This window comes from Ursus maritimus, unplaced genomic scaffold, assembly GCF_017311325.1.
Source record: "Ursus maritimus isolate PB19 unplaced genomic scaffold, ASM1731132v1 scaffold_19, whole genome shotgun sequence".
Classification (NCBI taxonomy): Eukaryota; Metazoa; Chordata; class Mammalia; order Carnivora; family Ursidae; genus Ursus; species Ursus maritimus.
In genome coordinates, this window is record NW_024424341.1 from 6993772 (window position 1) to 7014611 (window position 20840).

Here is a 20840-nt window from a genome sequence, read left to right on the forward strand (position 1 = left end):
CATTTACAGTAGCAAATGCAAATCAAAACTACAGTGAGCTGTCACCTCACACCTGTCAGAATGGCTAAAATCAAAAACGTAAGAAACAACAAGCATTGGCAAGGATATGGAGAAAAGGGAACTACTCGTGCACTGTTGGTGGGAATGCAAACTGGTGCAGCCGCTGTGGAAAACAGTACGAAGATTCCTCAAAAAATTAAAACTGGGACTACCCTGCTTTCCAGTAATTGCACTACTGGATTTACCCAAAAAATACAAAAACATGAATTCAAAGGGCTACCTGCACCCCAGTGTTTATAGCAGCGTGATTTACAGTAGCCAAGCTATGGAAGCAGCCCAAGTGTCCATCCACTGACGATTGGATAAAGAAGATACATATAAAGATATATATGTATATAATGGAATATTACTCAGCTACAAAAGAGAGTGAGATCTTGCCATTTGCAACAACATGGATAGAGCCAGAGAGTATAATGCTAAGCAAAATGAGTCAGTCAGAGGAAGACAAATGCCATATGATTTCACTCCTTTGTGGAATTTAAGAAACAAAAAGGGGAAAAAATGAGAGAGAGACATACCAAGAAACAGACTCTTAACTGTAGAGAACAAACTGATGGTTACCAGAGGGAAGGAAGGTGGGTGGATAGGTATTAAAGATTATACTGACCATGATGAGAAAAACTAAAATGAAAAAGCAATTCCATTTACAGTAGCATCTAAAAAAATTAAATACTTAAGAATAAATCTCGTTAAGGAGGTGAAGGACTTGTATGTTGAAAACCACCAAACATTGCTGGAAGGAAATTTTAGAAGACCTAAGTAAAGGGAAGGATATCTGTGTTCATGGATCAGAAATTGTTAAGATCTACAGTTGTAATGCAGTCTCTTCTGAGAAACTTCCATAGTCTCTTTCAGAGAAATGCAAAAGTCGATCTTCAAATTCATGTGGTATTGCAGTGGGCCCCAAATACCCAAAACAGTCTAGGAAAAGATCAAAATGGAGGATTCACACCTCCTAACTTTGACTCTTTTATAAAGCTGCATTAATTAAGACAGCATGGTACTGATGTAAGAACAGACATATAGACCAGTGGAATAGAATAGAGAGCACAGAAATAAAGGCTCACATATATGGTCAATTGATTTTTATCAGGGATGCCATTCAAATAAGGAAAGGAAAGTCTTTAACGAATGGTGGTGGGAAAACAGGATATCCACATGCAAAAGAATGAAGTTGGGCCCTTACAAAATAAATACATAAATACAAAATTAAAATAAATACAGAAATTAACTGAACTTTGATCAGTGACCTAAACTTAAGAGCTTAAGAATAAAACATTGGGGAAAATCCTCATAACAATTAGATTTGGCAATGATTTTATGGATATGACATCAAAAGCACAGGTAACAAAAGAAAAAATAAATTGGATTTCATCAAAATTAAAAACTTTTGTGCATCAAAAGACACTGTCAAGAAAGAAAAACAACCGACAGAATGGAAGAAAATATTTGCAAATCATGTGTCTGATTAGGGATTGATATCCAGAAATGTATAAAGAACTCTACAACTCAACCAACAGAAGCAACCCAATTCAAAAATGAACAAAGGACTTGAACAGACATTTCAAAGAAGACAGACAGCTGGCCAAAAGCACACGGAAAGATGCCTAACATATACCACAGTGAGATATTACTTCATACCTGTAATTTAAAAAATGGAAAATAAAAAGCGGTGCAGATGTGCAGAAACTAGTGGGAGCATAAAATGGTGCAGCTCCTGTGGAAACCAGTTCATCAGCACTTCAGAAAGTTACACGTAGAACCACCATATAACCCAGCAATTCCACTTCTAGGTGCACATCCAAGAGTGGAAAACAGGGACCCAGACAGATACCAGTGTTCATGGCCGCATTCTTCACAAGAGCCAAAAGATGGAAACAGCTCAGGTGGCCATGACGAGTGGATGAACAAGCTGTGGTAGACACAGACCGCTACGTAGCCATAGAAAGGAGTGAAAATCTGATAGATACTACAGCATGCCTGGACCTAGAAAACATCGTGCCAAGTGAAATAAGCCAGACACAGAAGGACAAATACTGTATGGTTCCATATAATGTGAGCTACCTAGAATAGGCACGTTCATAGAGACAGAAAAGTAGAACAGAGGGGAGAAGAGGATGGGGAGTTACTATTTAATGGCTACAGAGTTTATGTTGAGATAATGAAAAGGTTTAGGGTATCGGTGGTGGTCACGGTTATAGCAACATGGCACACGTATTTAGTTCCACTGAATTTTGTACTTGCAGATGGTTAAAATGATCCATAGTATGTGATATCTGTCTTACCATAATAAAAACACTTTTTAAAAAAATAAGGAAATTTCCCAACGTCACAGAGCTTACAGGTGGGAAGAGCTGGACCACAAACCCAGGCTGTCTGACTGCAAGGCCTCTTGGAAGTAAGGAGGGTCCGTTGTACTTCTACTGGATATTTCTGAGGAGCTACTCAAAGGGAGGAATACTGAAAATGGAGTGTTTCATAAAGTTTTTGTACCTAAAGCAATTTGGTGCATCTGTGTATTTGTCTGAAGCCCTAACATCTTCTTAATCTAAACCTATTAGAGGGACGCCTGGGTGGTTCAGTCAGTTAAGTGTCTGCCTTCGGCTCAGGTCATGATCCCAGGGTCCTAGGATCGAGTCCCACATCGGCCTCCTTGCTGAGCAGGGAGCTTGCTTCTCCCTCTGCCTGCCGCTTCCCCTGCTTGTGCTCTCTCTCTCTCTGTCTCTGTCTCTGACAAATAAATAAAATCTTTAAATAAATAAACATATTAGCTACTCATAGTGGTTGAGAGGTGACTGCTGGGAAGATCTGTCACTGTTTAGAAACAAGTGTTCTTGTACAGTGTTAAAGGATAGTAACTTCTTTTTTTTAATACTCTAGAGAGAGAACATGAGCAGGGGTGGCGGCAGAGGGAGAGGGAGTCTCAAGCAGACTCCCTGCTGAGTGTGGACCACATCCCCCCCCCCCCAACACAGGGCTTGAGATCATGATCTGAGCCAAAATCACAAGTTGGATGCTTAACCGACTGAGCCACCCAGGCACCCCAGGATGATAATTTCTTAACAGCAAAAGCATTGCCATCATACAAGTATAAAATGACCATATGTCACAGATTTTGATAAACTCATTAATTAGTGAGACAACCAGTGAGATGTTACAGGTGGTTCAGCGGAGAATCCAGGAGTACAGGCGTATGCAGGCGGTCAGGAATGCTGAGATTGGCAAAACCAGCTTCGCGGGACAGGAGAGAGGGTCAGTTGTACCTCTGTCGGACAAAGCTCACTTTCATTTCTACAGGCGAGCATCATTTGCATTTCTTTCAGTTTCTAAAGCTTACAGAATTGAAAAATAGCTGAGAAGCAGTAAGACACAGACCAGCTGGAAGGATATGCTGGACAGGACACCCAGTTGTCTGTTTTCACTCATCCCCAAGTCTGTCACAATTTTGGGTTTTTGTGGGGTTTTTTTGTTTTTTTTTCCACAAAAGTCATAGAAGGGAATCTGTGTTTATAGTACCAGTTGATTATTTTCAGTTAGGAAAGAATAATCTAATTAAATTTACCTCCAAGTTGCCTTGTTTTATCAAGGAGCTCTTGAACTACAGGCAGTGTTTCTAGACTGCACTTTGGTGCTGGGATAAAGGTGTCCTTGGTTGGGAGCCAGGAATCCTGGTACTGTCTGCAATTTGCTGTGCACTTAAGGCAATTGGTTTAACCTCCCTGGGTCTCAGTTTCCTTGAGTAAAAAATGGAGAGTTGGGCCGGATCTTTGACTTTCTGCCTAGCTTTTAAAGTTTTATATATCATGGTTTTATTCTCTGCTTTTTGAATTCCTGATTCTTCCTGAATTCTGTTAAGCCTCAGAATGAGACCAAACATTCTCAGGGAGCTGTTTCGCAGGGATATTGTGTTAATATGACAGAAACAGGTAGCGTTCATCTCTTTGGAGAACTAACCCGGGTTTTGGGCCCTGGCAATTGCTGGTTGCAGTTAACAGTATTCTGGTACACTCCCTCCTTCCCTCCTCCATCCCTACCCCATGAGCATTAGAAACCAGCTCTTTGTGAAAGTGAACACTTCGTCCGTTATCGAGATGAAAGGGTTCCTATTATCGCTCTGCCTCGAAGTGTAGCTTTTGAACTCATGAGCCAGCTCTCAAGAGTGTAGTGCATACTTGAAGTTAAGCAGCATACAGAGAATAATAAGTGATAACTAAAATGTTCTGAGTGAGGTGATTATAGATAACCTAGGGCATCTGTGGCTTGGTAGATTGTCATTTCCCCCACATTCTGGGCAGTTGTTGATGTTAGTAGCCTGTGTTGTGTTCTTGGCCTCTGCTGCTTTCCATTTATTGGGCCACCTGCCAAGAGATGCCGTTTGCCACGGGATTTATTCAAAAGGCAAGACGCTTTTTGCTTTTTTGTTGTTGTTGTTGTTTTTTAAAGATTTTATTTATTTATTTGACAGAGATAGAGACAGCCAGCGAGAGAGGGAACACAAGCAGGGGGAGTGGGAGAGGAAGAAGCAGGCTCATAGCGGAGGAGCCTGATGTGGGGCTCGATCCCATAACGCCGGGATCACGCCCTGAGCCGAAGGCAGACGCTTAACCGCTGTGCCACCCAGGCACCCCTGTTGTTTTTTTTTTTTTTTAACACAAAGCTTCTGGGCATTTCCCGGGATATTATACCCCTGTATTCTACCTCCTTACCTTCCCTCTTAATATCTTCCTCTCTCCCTCCTCCCACCGTGATTCTTGGGCTCTGGGGCCTGCTTTCATTTAAGTCACGCTCCTCTGAGAGAGCATGGGGTGGGAAAGAACGCTTGATCGTGTCCCTGGGACAGCTGCTCTGGAAAGCCTAATCCTTTCTCGTGAGGAGTTCGTAGCTTTAGCGTGTCCTTTCCTAGTAGCCTGGGTGACATCAACTCCAGCGTCAGGCTTAGCCCCCTGAGGGAGGGCACCGCCACGCACGTGCGTTCTTGTGCTGCGGGGGAGGGAGGGCTGCCAGTGAGCAGAGCGAGCGCATGGCAGCTTGTGCCCTGGGTGCTGCTCGCTTACCTGCTGCCTTCATGCTGTGAAACTCCTTGCTTATACCCTGACCATCCTGGCTGCGTCCTGAATTAGACTCTGTTATGACAGGCTGTTAGATAACACGGGTGAAAGAAGGGCTGGGAGACCTCTCTGAGCAGAGTGAATCACCGAAAAGAACTTCGGCTCCTTCCCACTTTTAGAACAGTTTTATCTTTGAAGTGAAGAAACAGTTCAAGTGGAGTGAGGTCGAGCTAGCTTCTCATTTTCTTTTTCCATGGCCTTTCATTTCAGCCTCTATTTAATAGCACTTTATTACTTTTAAGAATATGCTTCCAAATTATTTGTAAAGGAAGTGTTGGTGCATTGAATGTACTAGTAATATATACTATAGCATAGGGAAGAATCTTGAATTTTGTCATCTTTTTCTTTTTTCTTACGAATGTTCAATGTCTGTGGTTCCCAGCTGTCCTGTGACTGTGGTCGAGGCCCCCTCGGGGGCCCCAAGTGGATGTGGGCTGCAGAGGTTGTACTTTGTTTTCTTCAGTGAAGGGGCTGTGGAGTAAGAACTGGGAGTCTAGAGGTCTGTGCGAAATATTTCTCCAACTGTAACTCACTTCCTCCCATTGATAGATATTTCGGCTTTAAACGTTGTTAAATTCTCCCAGTGACTCTACAAGGGTTACTATAATTATGGTTTTACAGATTAGAAAAACAGATACAAAGGGGTAAAGTAACTTTCTTCAGGGCCAACTGGGAAGCCAGAGCCAGGATTGGAGACTGTTATTTATTGACCATTTCACCATGTAATCTTAGTCTCATAATTCAGGGAATAACTGCCATGTTTTGGACTATATCATTGCATTCATTCTCACATGTATTTATATTATGTTATATTAGTAGAAATCATGCCGTGTGAAAGCACATACCCTCCTCTTTCCTTAAATTGACGTTGTTTCAAAAGCATTTTCTCACATTACTTAAAAACACTTGGGAAACAGTTTGAGTGACGGTGTCGTGTTTTCTTAGATGGCTGTACCGCGGTGTCTTTAACCGCGCTCCTGATGTCGAGTGTTTACATAGAATCTCGTGTTTGCTCTTACAGTCATTCTGCAGCAGGTGGTTTTGTTGTCCAAACTGTTGCCTACACAACAGTCGTCCGCACTTCTGATTATGTCCTTAAGGGTAGGTTCCTGCAAACTAGGACCACTGGGTCTGAGAGTATGAATATTTGGGAGGTTTTCCTGGAAGATTGAATCACTTTATGTTTTCATAAGCTTGGTATTTGGGAAGATTTCTTCACTTTCTTTAACAGTGATCTTTGTCATTTCTTAAACTAGTTTGCTAGAGTTTAATTTGGTAACCAGCAAACGGTATCTTACTCTTATAATGTAGACTTCTTCGCTGCTTGGTGTCACGTGACTGTTAGCCATCTGGAGAACCACTGTTTCTGCCCAAGAGAAGGGCATAGAAGAGGAAGACTGCAGTTCCAGCGGGAAGCGCTCTCAGGACAGGGCTCCTGTTATGTTGGGAGAGGTTGAACTTTCTTTATTGTTGTTGTTTGCCTCGCCTTGAAAAGTCCCCCTTGCCTGAGTGCTACAGTCCAGGGCAAAGCCAGTCGTGAGTCCTCGGGACCCTGCCACTGTCTTCTGTGGGTGCTGATCACTGTGGCGGGGGGGGGGGGGGGGGGGGACGTGCCACTAGAGCAGAGGGCTCGAAAGCTCGTGCACAGGACGTGGAGCGTTCACCGGTAGCCAGGGTTTCGTGCCTGGAGTGGCATCTTTGTGAGATGATGTTGTTCAGGTTTTGTTTGTTTGAATGAGGAATCGAGGTGTGAATTCTCTGAGTTCTCAGTATTTCCTTACTGTCACTTTGCAGTACGTGTAGGTCCTCGTGGATGATACTTAGAATCCAGTGCTAGCCTCTCTTTCCCCATTAGCTGGCACCATTTTTTTGGCTTGAGCTTTTCACTCTCTAGGCTGTAATAATGGGATGTTTTGAAGCACAGATTAGTTCTAAGTTGATTGAATTCTTTATAACACAGTTGCTGTGCCTAAAGCATGAAGGAAATGGCCATCTTTTATCTTCTGAGGTCTAGTTGCATTAGAAATAGCTCTCTCCACCACCACTTTGTCACTGCTCAAAGCACTGAGTTCACTACTCCACTTGAAAAGGGATTGGATGTCCTCAAGCATTAGTTACATAATTGTGGATTGGCTTTTACCCATCCAGCCTGACTTCCTCCTGTGATCGTGAATTCCAGGCTGGCAACGGTAATTAGATCTCAGAAAAGCCCGTCCAAAAGCACACCAGGCTAAAGGATCTCGCAGCTTCTTCTGTGCATTGGCTGAAGTTTCAGAGCCCTTCATTTTTAGGGTACGATAGTAACCTTAGAGAGGTAGTGCTGTTCTTTCTGTGCGTTAATTTTAATTAAGCAATGACACCTGCTCTGTGTTCTGCTTTGAGATCTGCAGGGAGGTAACCTGGCCATTGGATGCCTTTCCACCCTTGCTCGTTGATACTGCTTAGATAGACTGCCAACAGGGCAGGAAGCAGAAGACTTCCCATTTCCACAATCTACTAAGTAACCCAATGATAGCTAGGTTTAGTGAAACAGATAAGTATTGTAAGAAGTTAGATCAGGGAAGACTTTCTAGAACCTAAACTTTGAAAGATGACATTACGAAGAAATGACTGTGAGAATATATGTAACTCAAGACTTACCTTTAAGGTACAACATCGCTGGGGCGCCTGGGTGGCACAGCGGTTAAGCATCTGCCTTCGGCTCAAGACGTGATCCCGGCGTTATGGGATCGAGCCCCACATCAGGCTCCTCCGCTAGGAGCCTGCTTCTTCCTCTCCCACTCCCCCTGCTTGTGTTCCCTCTCTCACTGGCTGTCTCTATCTCTGTTGAATAAATAAATAAAATCTTTAAAAAAAAAAAAAGGTACAACATCGCTTTGCAGTCTGCAAAGGGTTTTCTCTTTAATTCTCTAATTCTCACGAGAACTCTGTAGAGATAGGTAATGCAAAGTTTCAGTGTTAGGCAGAGGGTCTGACAGGCAGCAAGTGGCAGAAAATCTGAGCTCTTGTCTGGTTTCCGTCACGTATCTGTCGTGATTCAGTCTTGAAGAGGAGCCCCATAGAGCCCAGCAGACTGAGAGGGCCATTCACCCGGAAGGTCATAGCAAGGCTGTTCTATGCAGGGGTCATTTAGGGACCTGCCCCCAGGATGTTTCCAGTTATCGTTGGCGTCTAAAATGAGGGCCTGATATTTTAAAACATGTTCAGGAATCACTTTTGAAAGGAAAGGAGTTAGTGAAAAACAGTTCTTTTAACTTCATGAATTATCAGAATGGGAGAATTGTACCAAAAATAAAATATACAATGACACGTTTATAATTATTGTGTGTTGTATGTTATAGTATTTGCAGTAAGCATTTCCAGAAGGAAGGATGTACGTAAAAAAGGGTAATAAAGATATTTTACATTTCACGAGATAGTATAAGAGCTGGAAGAATTATGGCAAAGCTAACAGAAAAGCAAAACTAGGAATGAGGATGAATAGAGCCAAATAGTTCGTACATTTTTAACCCTCTGTTCATTTTAGGCTCTGGCACAGGCCTTTTATTATGATGTTCAGTTAGCTGCTGTGTGGTACCTCACTGGTTCTTGACGTAGTTGTTCAGTGATTCGTTAGTCGCGTATAACACCCAGTGCCCATCCCAACACGTGCCCCCCCTTAACTGGCTACAGGCTTAAGTAACGTTTTTCTTTCCTCAAACTGGAATAACAGAGACCAGCAGAAAGGTGGTCTGATAGGTCAGTTGGCTCCTGCTCCTTGTATGTCTAGGCTCAAACCAGAATGAGTCCGTGCTCTGACAAGTTGTTAGCAACCAGGGCTCTTAGGCAGGTCAAGGAAATAGTCCATGAGTATAGGGGTTTCAGACCACGCTTCATATGCTTTTACCCTGGCACTGCCAGTTACACTTGTTTTTATTGGAAAATGATAACCTTTTTACAAAAGAAGCGTTGCTTATACAGGGATCCGACATTTCCAAGTTCTTGCTGCCTGTCAGGAAATGGGGCACCTGATGGGCCCCCTCTGAAGAGGGAGTTGAAAGCTTTGTGTTCTGTTGATCTGACAGAATTAGATAAGGTCATCTATCGCATGTGACCCTTCAGTATCTGCCCTCTGAAACTGAGCAGGGCCAGGCATTGTGCTTGGCTTAAGAGTATAATGGTTAAAAAGAAGACAGGCGGGGTTGTCCCGTGCCGGAGCTTACGTGCCGTGGGAAGGGTAGACGACAAACAGGTGAGAATAAATGAACGAGACGGTGCATTCCGTCACCCTGCAGGGGCTCTTGAAAGACAGAGTCTCTGCCTGAGCTCCACAGAGGACAAGGTGAACTTTTGTGCCTGAATAAATACACGAAGGCGACTGATGGGTTCGAGTCTGCGTGCTTCTGTTTGACGTATATACTAATGAATTTTCAAACCTGCCGATCTCTGAGAATTTCTAAATACGTTTTTCTCTCTTAGGTTCCAGAGAGCGTATCTTAGAAGATGCAAAGCCTGAGTCTGTCAGTGACGCTCCGGACTTAGCCCTCCCACCTGAAATGCCGATTCTGATCGATTTCCATGCTCTGAAAGACATCCTTGGGCCCCCAATGTATGAAATGGAGGTGACTGTTCTCATTTCTTTGTTGATGGCCTCCGGTTTCCTCTGACGGCTGCTGCACAGATTGGAGAAGAGTCAGAACTGGGTGGTTTGGGAGGCTGAATTTTGTCTGGAGACTGGAAACTTGTTTTCTCCGTAGTATTGAATTTTAGTGCCCAGTGTGATAATAAGGAAGGCTTTTGCAGAGAGCCAGATACCCTGGCCACATCCTCTTCTGGAAACTTGGTCTGATCTTATTCTCTGCCCTCCAATTCCATTTTAAGAACAGTGTCTCTGACTTTCCTCCTTAGAAATTCTATATTCCCATTAATTCCTAATTACGGATTTTTTTTGTGTGCGATCAGAGTCTTGGGGGATGAAGGTACGGAAACAGCCCAAGTATGAAGTATCTGAAAACGTGAGCCTCGCTGTAATTCTGACTGCGCTAGTGCAGGCCCAGATTGCATCTTTCGGAAATCTGTCATTTTGTTGTTAATAGTTCCTTGGGTTAAAGCCACACAGCCCTGTGTCCATCCTCCTCCCCTAACTATCCCTCACAGCAGAAGTCCAGTCAGAAAGGCGCGAGCCCCAGGGCTGAGTTGAGGCAGCTGGATGGAAAAGGTATTGAGTCTGTGTCTCCTGAGGCATTTTGATACATTGCATAGGGTTCTTACAGGAGCTAGTATGGGTCAGTGACTGGAAAAAAATTTTATTATACTCCTGAACATAGCATCTTCCTTCAGAAGCTTTACCATCACCTCCTATCAGTTTAAAAAAAAAATGATTTTCAGAAGAATAAGTCTGATTCATTATACAGAAGATAACCTCTTCCTCTGACATTCAAAATCACTACGAATAGATGAGGTTTTTCTCAAGTCTGAAAACTGTGGAGAGGAAAAATAGTCCCCAAACCCATCTTGTTTATCTGTTTAAACTCTGAGCTGGTCATTAAAGCTAATGAGCCTCTTTACAAAACTCTGTTACAAGAATAGAACTTGTTTACTCTCAACAGTATATCTGGTCTTGAACAGTAGAATCAGAGGCCAATTGGTTATTTGAATTCTTAAGATGACATGGGTTTAAATTTTGAAGTGTAAGAAACGGAGCAAAACTTTCCTTGCTTGAGAAAGTGAGCAAAACCTGCTTTTCTGTTCTGCAAGAACGCATTGGTTTTGAGAGTGAAGACGAAAACAGGTTCTGACTCCTGCATTTCCAATGGGCTTTTTTCTCTAAGCTTTCCGGGACAGTACGTTCCAGCAGTTCTTTGGGAATTTAAACTAGAGCAACAGATAACAACAAAAGATTGATGCGTGTTTCTGTTGCATATACCCTTTCTCTCCCAGCCATTTCAGCTGCTTTTGGAAGCATTGTTGACATTCTTGGAGCTTTGGCAAAAAAGGAACCAAAAGAACAGAAATGAGAAATTTTATAAACACTGCTTAACAGCTCTGTTTGATATCATTGGAGAAACTTATTTTCCTTTAGGCATCTGAGCACTTTTCACCAACATGACTCTGAAAGGTAGAGTCTAGAGGCCTTTTGCCTTTTATAAATAGCATCTTAGAATAGAAGGTCTGGTGTTTGGGAGTTTGGAACATTCTGTTCATCTTTTCCCTCTGTAGCCTGGGGTTTCTGTCTCTGCCTCTAGTGGTCCCAAGCTGCTTCACCACCCTTGCCTGAGCTTTCGCATCTCTAAGAGGAAGATTTATGGAACATCTCTTTATTGTCTTATTGTCCCTGAGGGCCATCACTGTGCTGGGAGTCTTCCATTTTATACCCAGGAAGAAGCTTGAAGAGATTAAGTGAGTCCTGTAAATTCACATAAGGTGCAGGTAGTGAAGCCAGTATTCAGACTCAGACCAGTTGATGGCAAGCCTGGTATTCTTTCTGGTCTCCTCCAGTACCCTGTCTGACCAAGCTAATTCCTACCCTTCCCTGCTAAAAAGAGAATGGCTTGAAGTATGGCAGTTAAAAAAAAAAAAAGACATCTGCTGTACGTCAGATCTTTGTTTGTATTCTTACCCAGAGTAGTGCTGTGTTTTGGAATGGGAGAGGTTGGCCTGGGGTTCTTGGCCACTTCTTGTGTGTATCTGTTAGGTATCAGGCACTATGGAAGACCCTCTAACAAGTGACACATCTTTGAATCCTCAGTCATGGCGTCTTTCCAAGAACAGATGAGGAAACAGGCTTAGAGTGTTTAAATAACTTGAAAGAAGACACAGCTTTTGCCAGAGTGGAGATTTGGTTCAGGCGTGACCGACTCCAGAGCTGTGATCTGTTGCTCACGTGAGAGGAGCATAGCGCTGGCACACCTGGGGTCTCGGCTCTCCCAGAGAATGCGCAGTGGCCGGCCTTCGTCGCTCTTCTTCCTGCAGTCCGGGGTAAAAAGTCTAGAGACAGATTGTACTAGGAATGTTGGGGTACGTGTCGAAGTGATCCCATGATGTCGTAAGGCACCTTTTTTGGTTTAAATGCCTATATTCTCCATAAATGTAAACGTCTAGGTTCTGTCATTTCTTCTAGAAAGAGTTTCATTCATTCAATAGATAACATATTAAAGAGCTTCTAGCAAATACAGTGGTAAACAGGCAAGGTACGATCTCTACCTTCATGATGCTTGCTTTCGTAGAGAAAATTAACAAGTAAACACATAATTATAAGTTGAGATTGGTGCTATAAGGAGGACAAGCAGGCGGCTTTGAAATTGGGGGTCACTGCTCCAGCGCCATCTGAGACATCGTGTACGGGTGGACGGGGCTTGCTGACAGCCTACATATAGGGAACAAAGGAAACAGTCATCAGAAGGAACTTGCGGGTTTCTGGTGGGAGCAACAGGACGTTAGTGTGGCAGTGCCATTTACCACAGCGGGAAAGACGGGGTGGTGAACGTGTCGAGTTTGAAATGTCTGAGGCATGTGAAAGGGGACGTGGACACGCAGGCCTGTTGCCCAGAGGAGGGGTCCAAGGTGGAGGCATGAATTACAGAGTTGTGAGAAGATAGAGGACATTTCAAGTCCCAGAAATGTTGAGGTCACCAGAGGAAAAAGTGTACACCGAAAAGAGCCAGGAGCTAGAGGCAGGCCCTGAAGAATGCCAACACTTAGGGTCCTGGAGAGGAAGAGGAGCCCTCATAAAAGAGAAAAGTATAAGGCAGGTCAGAGGGAAACGGTTTTTATGCTGCCATGAGAACAAAGGAGGAAACCCTCCGGAAGGAGGGAATGTCCAGATGTGTTTGCTGCTTGTGTATTCGCTTTCATAGCATGGAGGTCTGACTTTGGAAGAGGGGAATGGTGGGCAGGGGAGATTGGGGAGTGTGTGGAAGAAAGAATGGGAGGTGAGGAAACAGTTAGTGTGCGGGCCCCTCTCTTGAGAAGTTGGCTGTGAATGATTGCAGAGAAACGAGCTGGCTGGAAGGGAGTGGGGGCCGCAGGGAGAATGTTTGCAAGTGGAGGCCTGGGTGCTCCAGTAGAGAGAGTGGGATGTTGCTGGAGGGACAGTGGGAACAAAGTCTTTGGGCAGGTGAGACGGGATAGGACCCGTATTGTGAGGGGAGGAAGTCGTGTGCGACGAGGATACCCTTTGTGGGAATAATGAGGAAAGGGACAAGAATAGTGAGTTATTTACAAGAAGATGATTATAATGATGGAACAAAGGCTTGTTCTTTGCACCAGAAGAGAAGTGAAGTCCGGACAGAGTAGGTGCAGAATGTGAAGGTGGCGGCGTCGATGGTCTTGAGGACAGGTGGACAAGAGGGATGAGAAAACGATCGGGGGATAGGAGCATTCACATTCGGGTTTCAGAGCTGGCGGGATTTCTGCTGGTGATCAGGACCTGGAAGAGAGTGGCCGAGTTAAGGTGAGGAAACTGCTGTTGAGAGAACACAGAAGCCAGGTAGCAGCAGAGCTTCAGCGGTTCGCTGGAGACACCTGGGATGATGGCACGATGCAGTGTGGGGAGGAAGGGGAGGAGTGTTTTGAAAGCAGAAAATCGTGAGAAGGGAATGGAGGTGGGGAGCCAGCCGCCATAGCAGGGGCTTAGGAGAAGGGAAGTTGAGGGAAGCCTGTCACTCAGCAGGTGATAAACCCAGCCTCCTTGAATGGGCTGCGTCCATCTGACCCATGGGGCTGATTATACATGTGTTGAGATGGGTTTTAGGATTGGCTGAGTCGATGATATAAAACACCCACCCATGTAGGACCTGGTACATGCTGAACAGTGAACAAATGCTCGTTCCTGCAGCCGCCTTACTCCCTGAAAACTAACATCCCCAATCACCAGAACAACCACAACCAAAAACCCACCCGTTTTTACTGTTGTTGTGGTCCTGATTTTAGACTTGCTTTAATAGTCTTCCACCACCCCTGACCATTCTGCACTCTTGTCAAAGATGAGTCTGCAAAAATATGTTAGTGCCGACCGTGTGACTACCTAGCAAACTGCCAGTGAGGAAGAAAGGTAAGAAGGCGCCTTTTTATCAATAGTTACATGCGTTTAGAATTCCCTAAACAGATTGAAAAGGAGTTCTAGGGACTTAGTTTAGATTTCACATTATGGAGCAGTATCACAAGTCACCTTTTCCAGTACAATGAGATTTCCTAAAGAGACAAGATCAGTTAAACTCACGGAAAGGAAACGAAAGAGGAAAAAGGAAAGGAAAAAGGAAAAGAAAGCGCTCTGCGCACTGGGAGAGAAGGTGGGAAGGAGCGGGTGTGGGCGCAGGTGTCTGCAGCGGCCTGGGCGTCCGTCGTGCCGCGCGCGCTACCGCAGCACAGGACACTTACAGGGCTTCCTCAGGAGTGCGCGCTGGGGCCACATGCAGCTGCAGAGGAAGTAGGAAAGGTGCAGGAATCAAATGACAGTTATTTAGTCTTACCTGATCTGGTCAGGAGATTGCCAGTAACGATGGTCAGCTCGGTCGTAATTACTTGCATAGGTTGGTTACGTGAACACCCTTCGGGTGAAATGAGAAGTTGTCATTTGCATCCTAGTGAAAGCAGGAGAGGCCTCCACGCCACTGGGTACATATCCTAACGGCCAGTCTTGCAGTTGACCGAAAATCTCTAGGGGTGTAACAGTCTTTTTTTTTTTTTTTTTTAAGATTTTATTTATTTGACAGAGACATAGCAAGAGAGGGAACACAAGCAGGGGGAGTGGGAGAGGGAGAAGCAGGCTCCCCGCTGAGCAGGGAGTCTGACACAGAGCTCAATCCCAGGACCCCAGGACCATGACCCGAGCCGAAGGCAGATGCTTAACGACTGAGCCACCCAGGCACCCCTCTAGGGGTAACAGTCTTAAACACATGGATTGTAAATGTAGTGACACAATTAGAAGAACAGGTAAGGATAAATTTAATTTCAGTCTCAGAAAGCCAGTCATCCGCGCCCTAAGTGTCCGTGTTCTGTCCGGCCGGCTAGTCCTGAGATTGATTTTCTAAGTATTCCTGACTCCATTCATATTTTGTATTAAAGCCTTACCCTTAGTTTCCTGCAGTGGTGTGTGAAAAGTCCTTACCCAGAGGTCGCTGCCCTTAAAAAATAATAATATTAAAGGGAAAAAGATGGACATGCAGATTTTTAAAAGCATCTTGAATAGGGGCACTGGGGGGCTCAGTCACTTACGAGCTGACTGCTGATTTCGACTCAGGTCATGATCTCAGGGTTGTGAGATGGAGCCCTGCAGTGGGTTCCATGCTCAGTGAGGAGTCTACTTGTCCCTCTCCTTTCCTCTCTACGCCTCCCCCACTCACACTTTCTCTCTCTCCAAATAAATAAATATCTTTTTAAAAATAAAAAATAAAAGCATCCTGAATAACATGCATCCAAAGGTGAATTGCAGGAGATTGCATCAGCATGCTTGCCTTTCAAACAGACAAAATCAGGTGCTAGAAATGGGCCGAGTGTAAACACTAGTGAAATGCCCACAAGCATAGAGGTAGTGAATTCCCATCCACTCCATTTAAACCCGCCGTGCCGCACGCACCCATGTCCTGCGGCACCAGTGCTGCACACTCGGCCTGGCCCGGCGCCGCGGCACGAATGGATGTGGCCAAGAAGAGGCTCTACTGAGAGGGGCTGAAAGCAGCTGGCTCTCTGCAGTGCAGGGCAGGCCAGGGGGGCTGTTTAACACACCCTTTGAGAGAGGACAGTGCCGACCCCAGCACCCCTCCGAGGCAGACAGCATCTGACCTTCCCTTTTCTAAACGCTATGGAAACAAATTTACAACTAGAAAAATCAAATATTCATGAATTCGAGGCTTAGGATCTTAGTACAAAGACTTGAAAGAAGTTGGCAGATGGATGGCTGCCGTGGTGACAGCCTGGCAGGAGCGTGAAAAGCGCTCCGAGGTCTAAAAGAAACCAGTTACAGCGTAAGCGGCACTGTGACGAGCGTGCCCGCGTCGCACGGCCGTCTGCTAGCTGGGGCTGCGCGGGCACTGCGGTACGCGCCTGCCCCTGGAAAGAAGGCCGTGGAGTTACCCTGTCTGCAGTCCTCGGCGCCTGCCGGCCTGTCTCACGATGGCTTCCTGGCCCTTCTCTGCCCAGCAGACCCTACTCTGCTCAGCCTCTTCCGTGAGAATGTGTCCCTACTCCGCAGACAGGGACCCGAGCCTCCTCAGGGCTCCGTAGACAGAAGCCCTTGGTACACACCCCGTTGTCTCCCCGTGCTGGAGTGGAACCGTGCCTTCACCTGATGTTCCGAAGTAGGCTGTCAGTTCCAGGAGGCACTCGCTGTTCCGTCCCTACGAGCTGTAACGGAACCTCGTGTTTCCTGTTTCAGTTATCACTATTCCCAGTTATCAAGGGGATGGACGGTGGGAAATGGCAGTAATTAGTACACAGATGCTCCTTCAGCACGGCTACCATCGAACTGCCAAGAATGAACCAGACTTGAGAAATATCCTTTTTTTTAATTTTCTTTAGAGATTTTATTTATTTGACAGAACACAAGCTGGGGGAGGAGCACAGAGGGAGAGGGAAAAGCTGAGCAGGGAGCCCAACACGGGGCTCCATCCCAGGACCCTGGGATCGTGACCGGAGTGAAGGCAGACGCTTCGCCGACTGAGCCACCCGGGCGTCCCTAGAAGACATATTCTATTATTAATTAGGTCTTTCATTAAATATTTTCAACACTCCTTCAATCTGCATATTGACATGATGGATTTACATGATTGATACAATTATTACAGAAGAAATCGCCCATTTCTTTAAGCAAGATTTAGTTACCAGACAAGGAAATTGAAGCGCAAGGATATACGTGTGGGAAATTGAACGACGAAATGGGCTTGGGATGCTTGTGTTCCGCTTGGACATCTAGCAGGGAAAACATTCTCAGCTTCGAGCCGAGGCCTGTCGAGGATTCCACAGACCAGCAGTGCAATTAGAAACTGACAGAAAAGTACGGATACACATGGTCTGAAATTAGTGTGTTGAATCACTTTCTAAGGAGTGCTATGAGACACAGATTGTTCTGGGACAAGGGGTTAAGATGGCTGGCAAGCTGCACACAGGGCAGGAGAGGAGCATGGGGCTTGCCCTTTACCTTCGCAGTTACTTGCGGTCCCCTCATGGCTGAGGGAAGATACATAGAAACCGGATGCGTGACTGTTACAGTTTCAGAGCACGTGCCCTCGAAAGTATGACTCCAGGGGCGCCTGACTGGCTCAGTTGGAGGAGCACTCGACTCTTGATCTTAGGGCTGAGTTCGAGCCCCACGTTGGGTGTAGAGAATACTTAAAATCTTAAAAAAAAAAAAAAAAAAGTATGATGGGGCGCCTAGGTGGCGCATTTGGTTAAGTGTCTGCCTTCGGCTCAGGTCATGATCTGGGGTCCTGGGATCGAGTCCCATGTTGGGCTCTCTGCTCAGCAGGAAGTCTGCTTGTCCCTCCCCTTTGCCCCCTCTGCTCACCGCCCCCCATGCAGGACTACATTCTCTCTCCCAAATCAATAAAATCTTTTAAATATATATGTTTCCAAGTCTAAGAATCTACGAATTAAAGATCCTTCACCTTTTAGAGAACAGCTATTAGCCTTAATCACAGAGATTCTAGGGTTGCTGGTAATCGGGCCCCTCAGTTCTCTTGCCCGTATGTTGTTAGATCATAGATTTTGCCATTTTCCCATCTTCAGGTTAATATGAGAACACTTAACCATCAAGTCGGAATAAAGTGCTTGTGGGCCTGGGTGTTTCTGGTTTGGCCGTATGTACTTACCTGCTCTCCGTCGTTTGAGTGAACAATGCACCAATTACCTCTGCCCAGAGTACCAGGCCCCCCAGCGGATGCAGAGTTGGAAAGCTGGCTTGGTTTCTTGAAGCGACACAGTAATCAACAAGCACCTTACTCCTGATTCTTTGGGGACATTTTTGGTATTATCCTGACAGATGAGTTTTGAGGATTTAGCTGTAAAAAAGGGATGGTTCTCGTTATAGCTAACAGAATTCTGCCAAACGGCTTTTTCGGTTAAATTACATATGATTCAGTGTACTGAGGATAATTCTGGAGGATTAGTTCACTCAGCCCTAGAAAAGAGCCATGTGGTAAAACAGAACCCCCTGGCAAATTCCCACCCAAAGTAGATGTCATTAGGGTATAAAACATCGATTTTATATTAGAAAAAAACCAGCCTCGGGAGCACTTTTATAAATAGCTGTTTCTGTGTTTTCCTTAAATAGTACCGAGCTTCTGCATACTGATCCTTTGTGTCTTTCTCCTCAAGTACGGATGGAACAGGGCAAGTGCCAGGGCGGAGGAGGTGGGAGCTGGTACCCGCTCGGCTCTGTGCGCACCACGGTCGGACTGCCGAGTCCCACTTACCAGATGAAGTTATTTAGAATTACATTTTTTAAATATGAAACAAATTTTCAAAACATGCTAGCGGGTTTATGACCACAAATTCGTGCCCAGTCGTTTTCGTGGACACCACACATGATTTTGGAGTGTTTTAAAGTCAGGATTTTGACCATCTAAGCCCCATGGAAAAGGAGGAAGCATCAGCAACGTAGCCCTTTAACCAGAAACTCAGACTATTGGTTCCGTTGCTCCTTCGTGAGAAAGTTACCTCCGGTGGAAAAATCTCCTATTTGGATTAGTGATGGGTTGACACGTTGTGCTCCGTTCCTCTCAGGGTGATAGCTTCTTCTGTAGGGTGAGGAATGTGGAGGCCCAGAGGGTGCAGTCAGAGGGACCGTGATGGTGTTTTAACTGTACCATTACTTTGTATGTGTTTTCCTAACTCGCGTGAACTGGCTCGTCGCCGGGCTGGTGGTGTCGGGAGAGTGGCACGTTCAGTGCACGCGGCAGTGAGGGCGCACGGGGGGAGGTCCGGGGCGTCGTGAAGTGGTCGTGGACGGTGTTTCTCCAGCAGGAACAGAGAAAGTAAAGTGGCAGAGAAATAAAATCCAGGGCTTTTAACACATACCTTCACACTTGGCCATTTAAGAAATGTGTGTTTGAAAAAGGGTTTCTGGGGGCCCCTAGGTGGCGCAGTCGTTAGGCGTCTGCCTTCGGCTCAGGGCGTGATCCCAGGGTCCTGGGATCGAGCCCCACATCAGGCTCTTCCACTGGCAGCCTGCTTCTTCCTCTCCCATTCCCCCTGCTTGTGTTCCCTCTCTCGCTGGCTGTCTCTCTCTCTCTGTCAAATAAATAAATAAATAAACAAACAAATAAATAATCTTTAAAAAAAAAAAAAAGAAAAAGGGTTTCTGCTTTCGGAAACAAATGCAAGATTACCTAAAATGAAGTCAGGTTCTGGAGTATTGAGAAGTATGCAGCCTGATAAAAATATTGAAGTAGATAAAACAATTGGGTTTGTCCCTTGAAAATTAGGGCACGTGTAACTAGACGTGGCTCTTTAATCAAAGTTATCCACACGTATTTTAAGGTAAAAATAAGTGCCGAGCAGGAAGTTTAGTTTTTCTTCTGGCGGAGAGCCATACCTAGTAAGGGGCGACTCCGGCTTACGTGAGGGGTGAGCCCTTTGAGTTGAGGCTTAAGCTGAAGACGTGGGCGCCGGCCGCACGTCGTGAGATTCGCCGGCCAGAAGGTCGTTCGGCTCGCGGGGCCTGAACCGGTCATTTTGTTCTTTCTCTCCAGGTGTCCGAGCGGTTGAGTCAACCAGGAGTGGCAATCGGGTTGGCGTGGACCCCCTTAGGTGGGGAAATCATGTTCGTGGAGGCAAGCCGCATGGACGGCGAGGGTCAGCTGACGCTGACCGGCCAGCTGGGGGACGTCATGAAGGAGTCCGCGCACCTGGCCATCAGCTGGCTCCGCAGCAACGCGAAGACCTACGGGCTGACTAACGGTGAGCGGCGAGGCCGGGCCTGTGGCTCGAGATCCAGGCGGCGCCTCCCGGTTCTGGGACGGGGGTCAGATGGGCTCGCACGGCGGAGTTACACCTTCAGGAAAGCAGCAGACCTTTGATTTGGGACGCCCGTAGCCATTCTGGTTCCCGCGCTAGGACTCGGTGCCTCGTGCGTGAACCAGAAACGGATTTTCAAGGGTTTGTTTTCAGTTCTGCTTACAGTAGAATGAAACTGTTCTTCCAGACCCCACTCTAATGGCACCACCCATTAATATTTTGAGGGATTCATTTACCCAAAACATTTTTATCTTTTTGATTCTCTTTTTTTAGGAGAAAAAGAAAACAGGTTTAATTTTTCGACATTAAAATCCTTATTTCCTTTTTTAAGCTTCTGGAAGTTTTGATCTTCTTGACAACACAGACATCCATCTGCACTTCCCAGCTGGTGCTGTCACAAAAGATGGACCATCTGCTGGAGTTACCATAGTAACCTGTCTCGCCTCGCTTTTTAGTGGGCGGCTGGTGCGCTCAGATGTGGCCATGACTGGAGAAATCACACTGAGGGGTCTTGTTCTTCCAGTAAGTCTGACGAAAGTGATTTATATGGTTTTAAATTTTTTTAATTTAAAGTTTAAATCAGTAGTAGTTTCCCTTCTTCGTATATATACCTTAGTTTTAAACACTTTAAAGTTTTATACATGTAACTAATTTATATTTTTCAATATCGATCAAATAAAAGACAAACTGACAATTTTCCCCATGTTTTCCCTTCTACTAAGAAAGAAGGCTTATGAGGGA

The 20840-nt window shown here is 45.4% G+C and overlaps 1 protein-coding gene across 3 annotated transcripts in view; it reads left to right on the forward strand.

Annotated features, from left to right (window-relative positions):
• Positions 1–20840, forward strand: part of LONP2 (lon peptidase 2, peroxisomal) — a 105485-nt gene that overhangs the window by 75684 nt on the left and 8961 nt on the right. For all 3 annotated transcript variants that reach the window (XM_040633263.1, XM_040633261.1, XM_040633262.1), the window contains 3 exons: positions 9627–9769; positions 19835–20042; positions 20431–20621. In XM_040633263.1, the coding sequence (XP_040489197.1) occupies positions 9627–9769; positions 19835–20042; positions 20431–20621 (542 nt within the window). The remainder of the gene's footprint in view (positions 1–9626; positions 9770–19834; positions 20043–20430; positions 20622–20840) is intronic.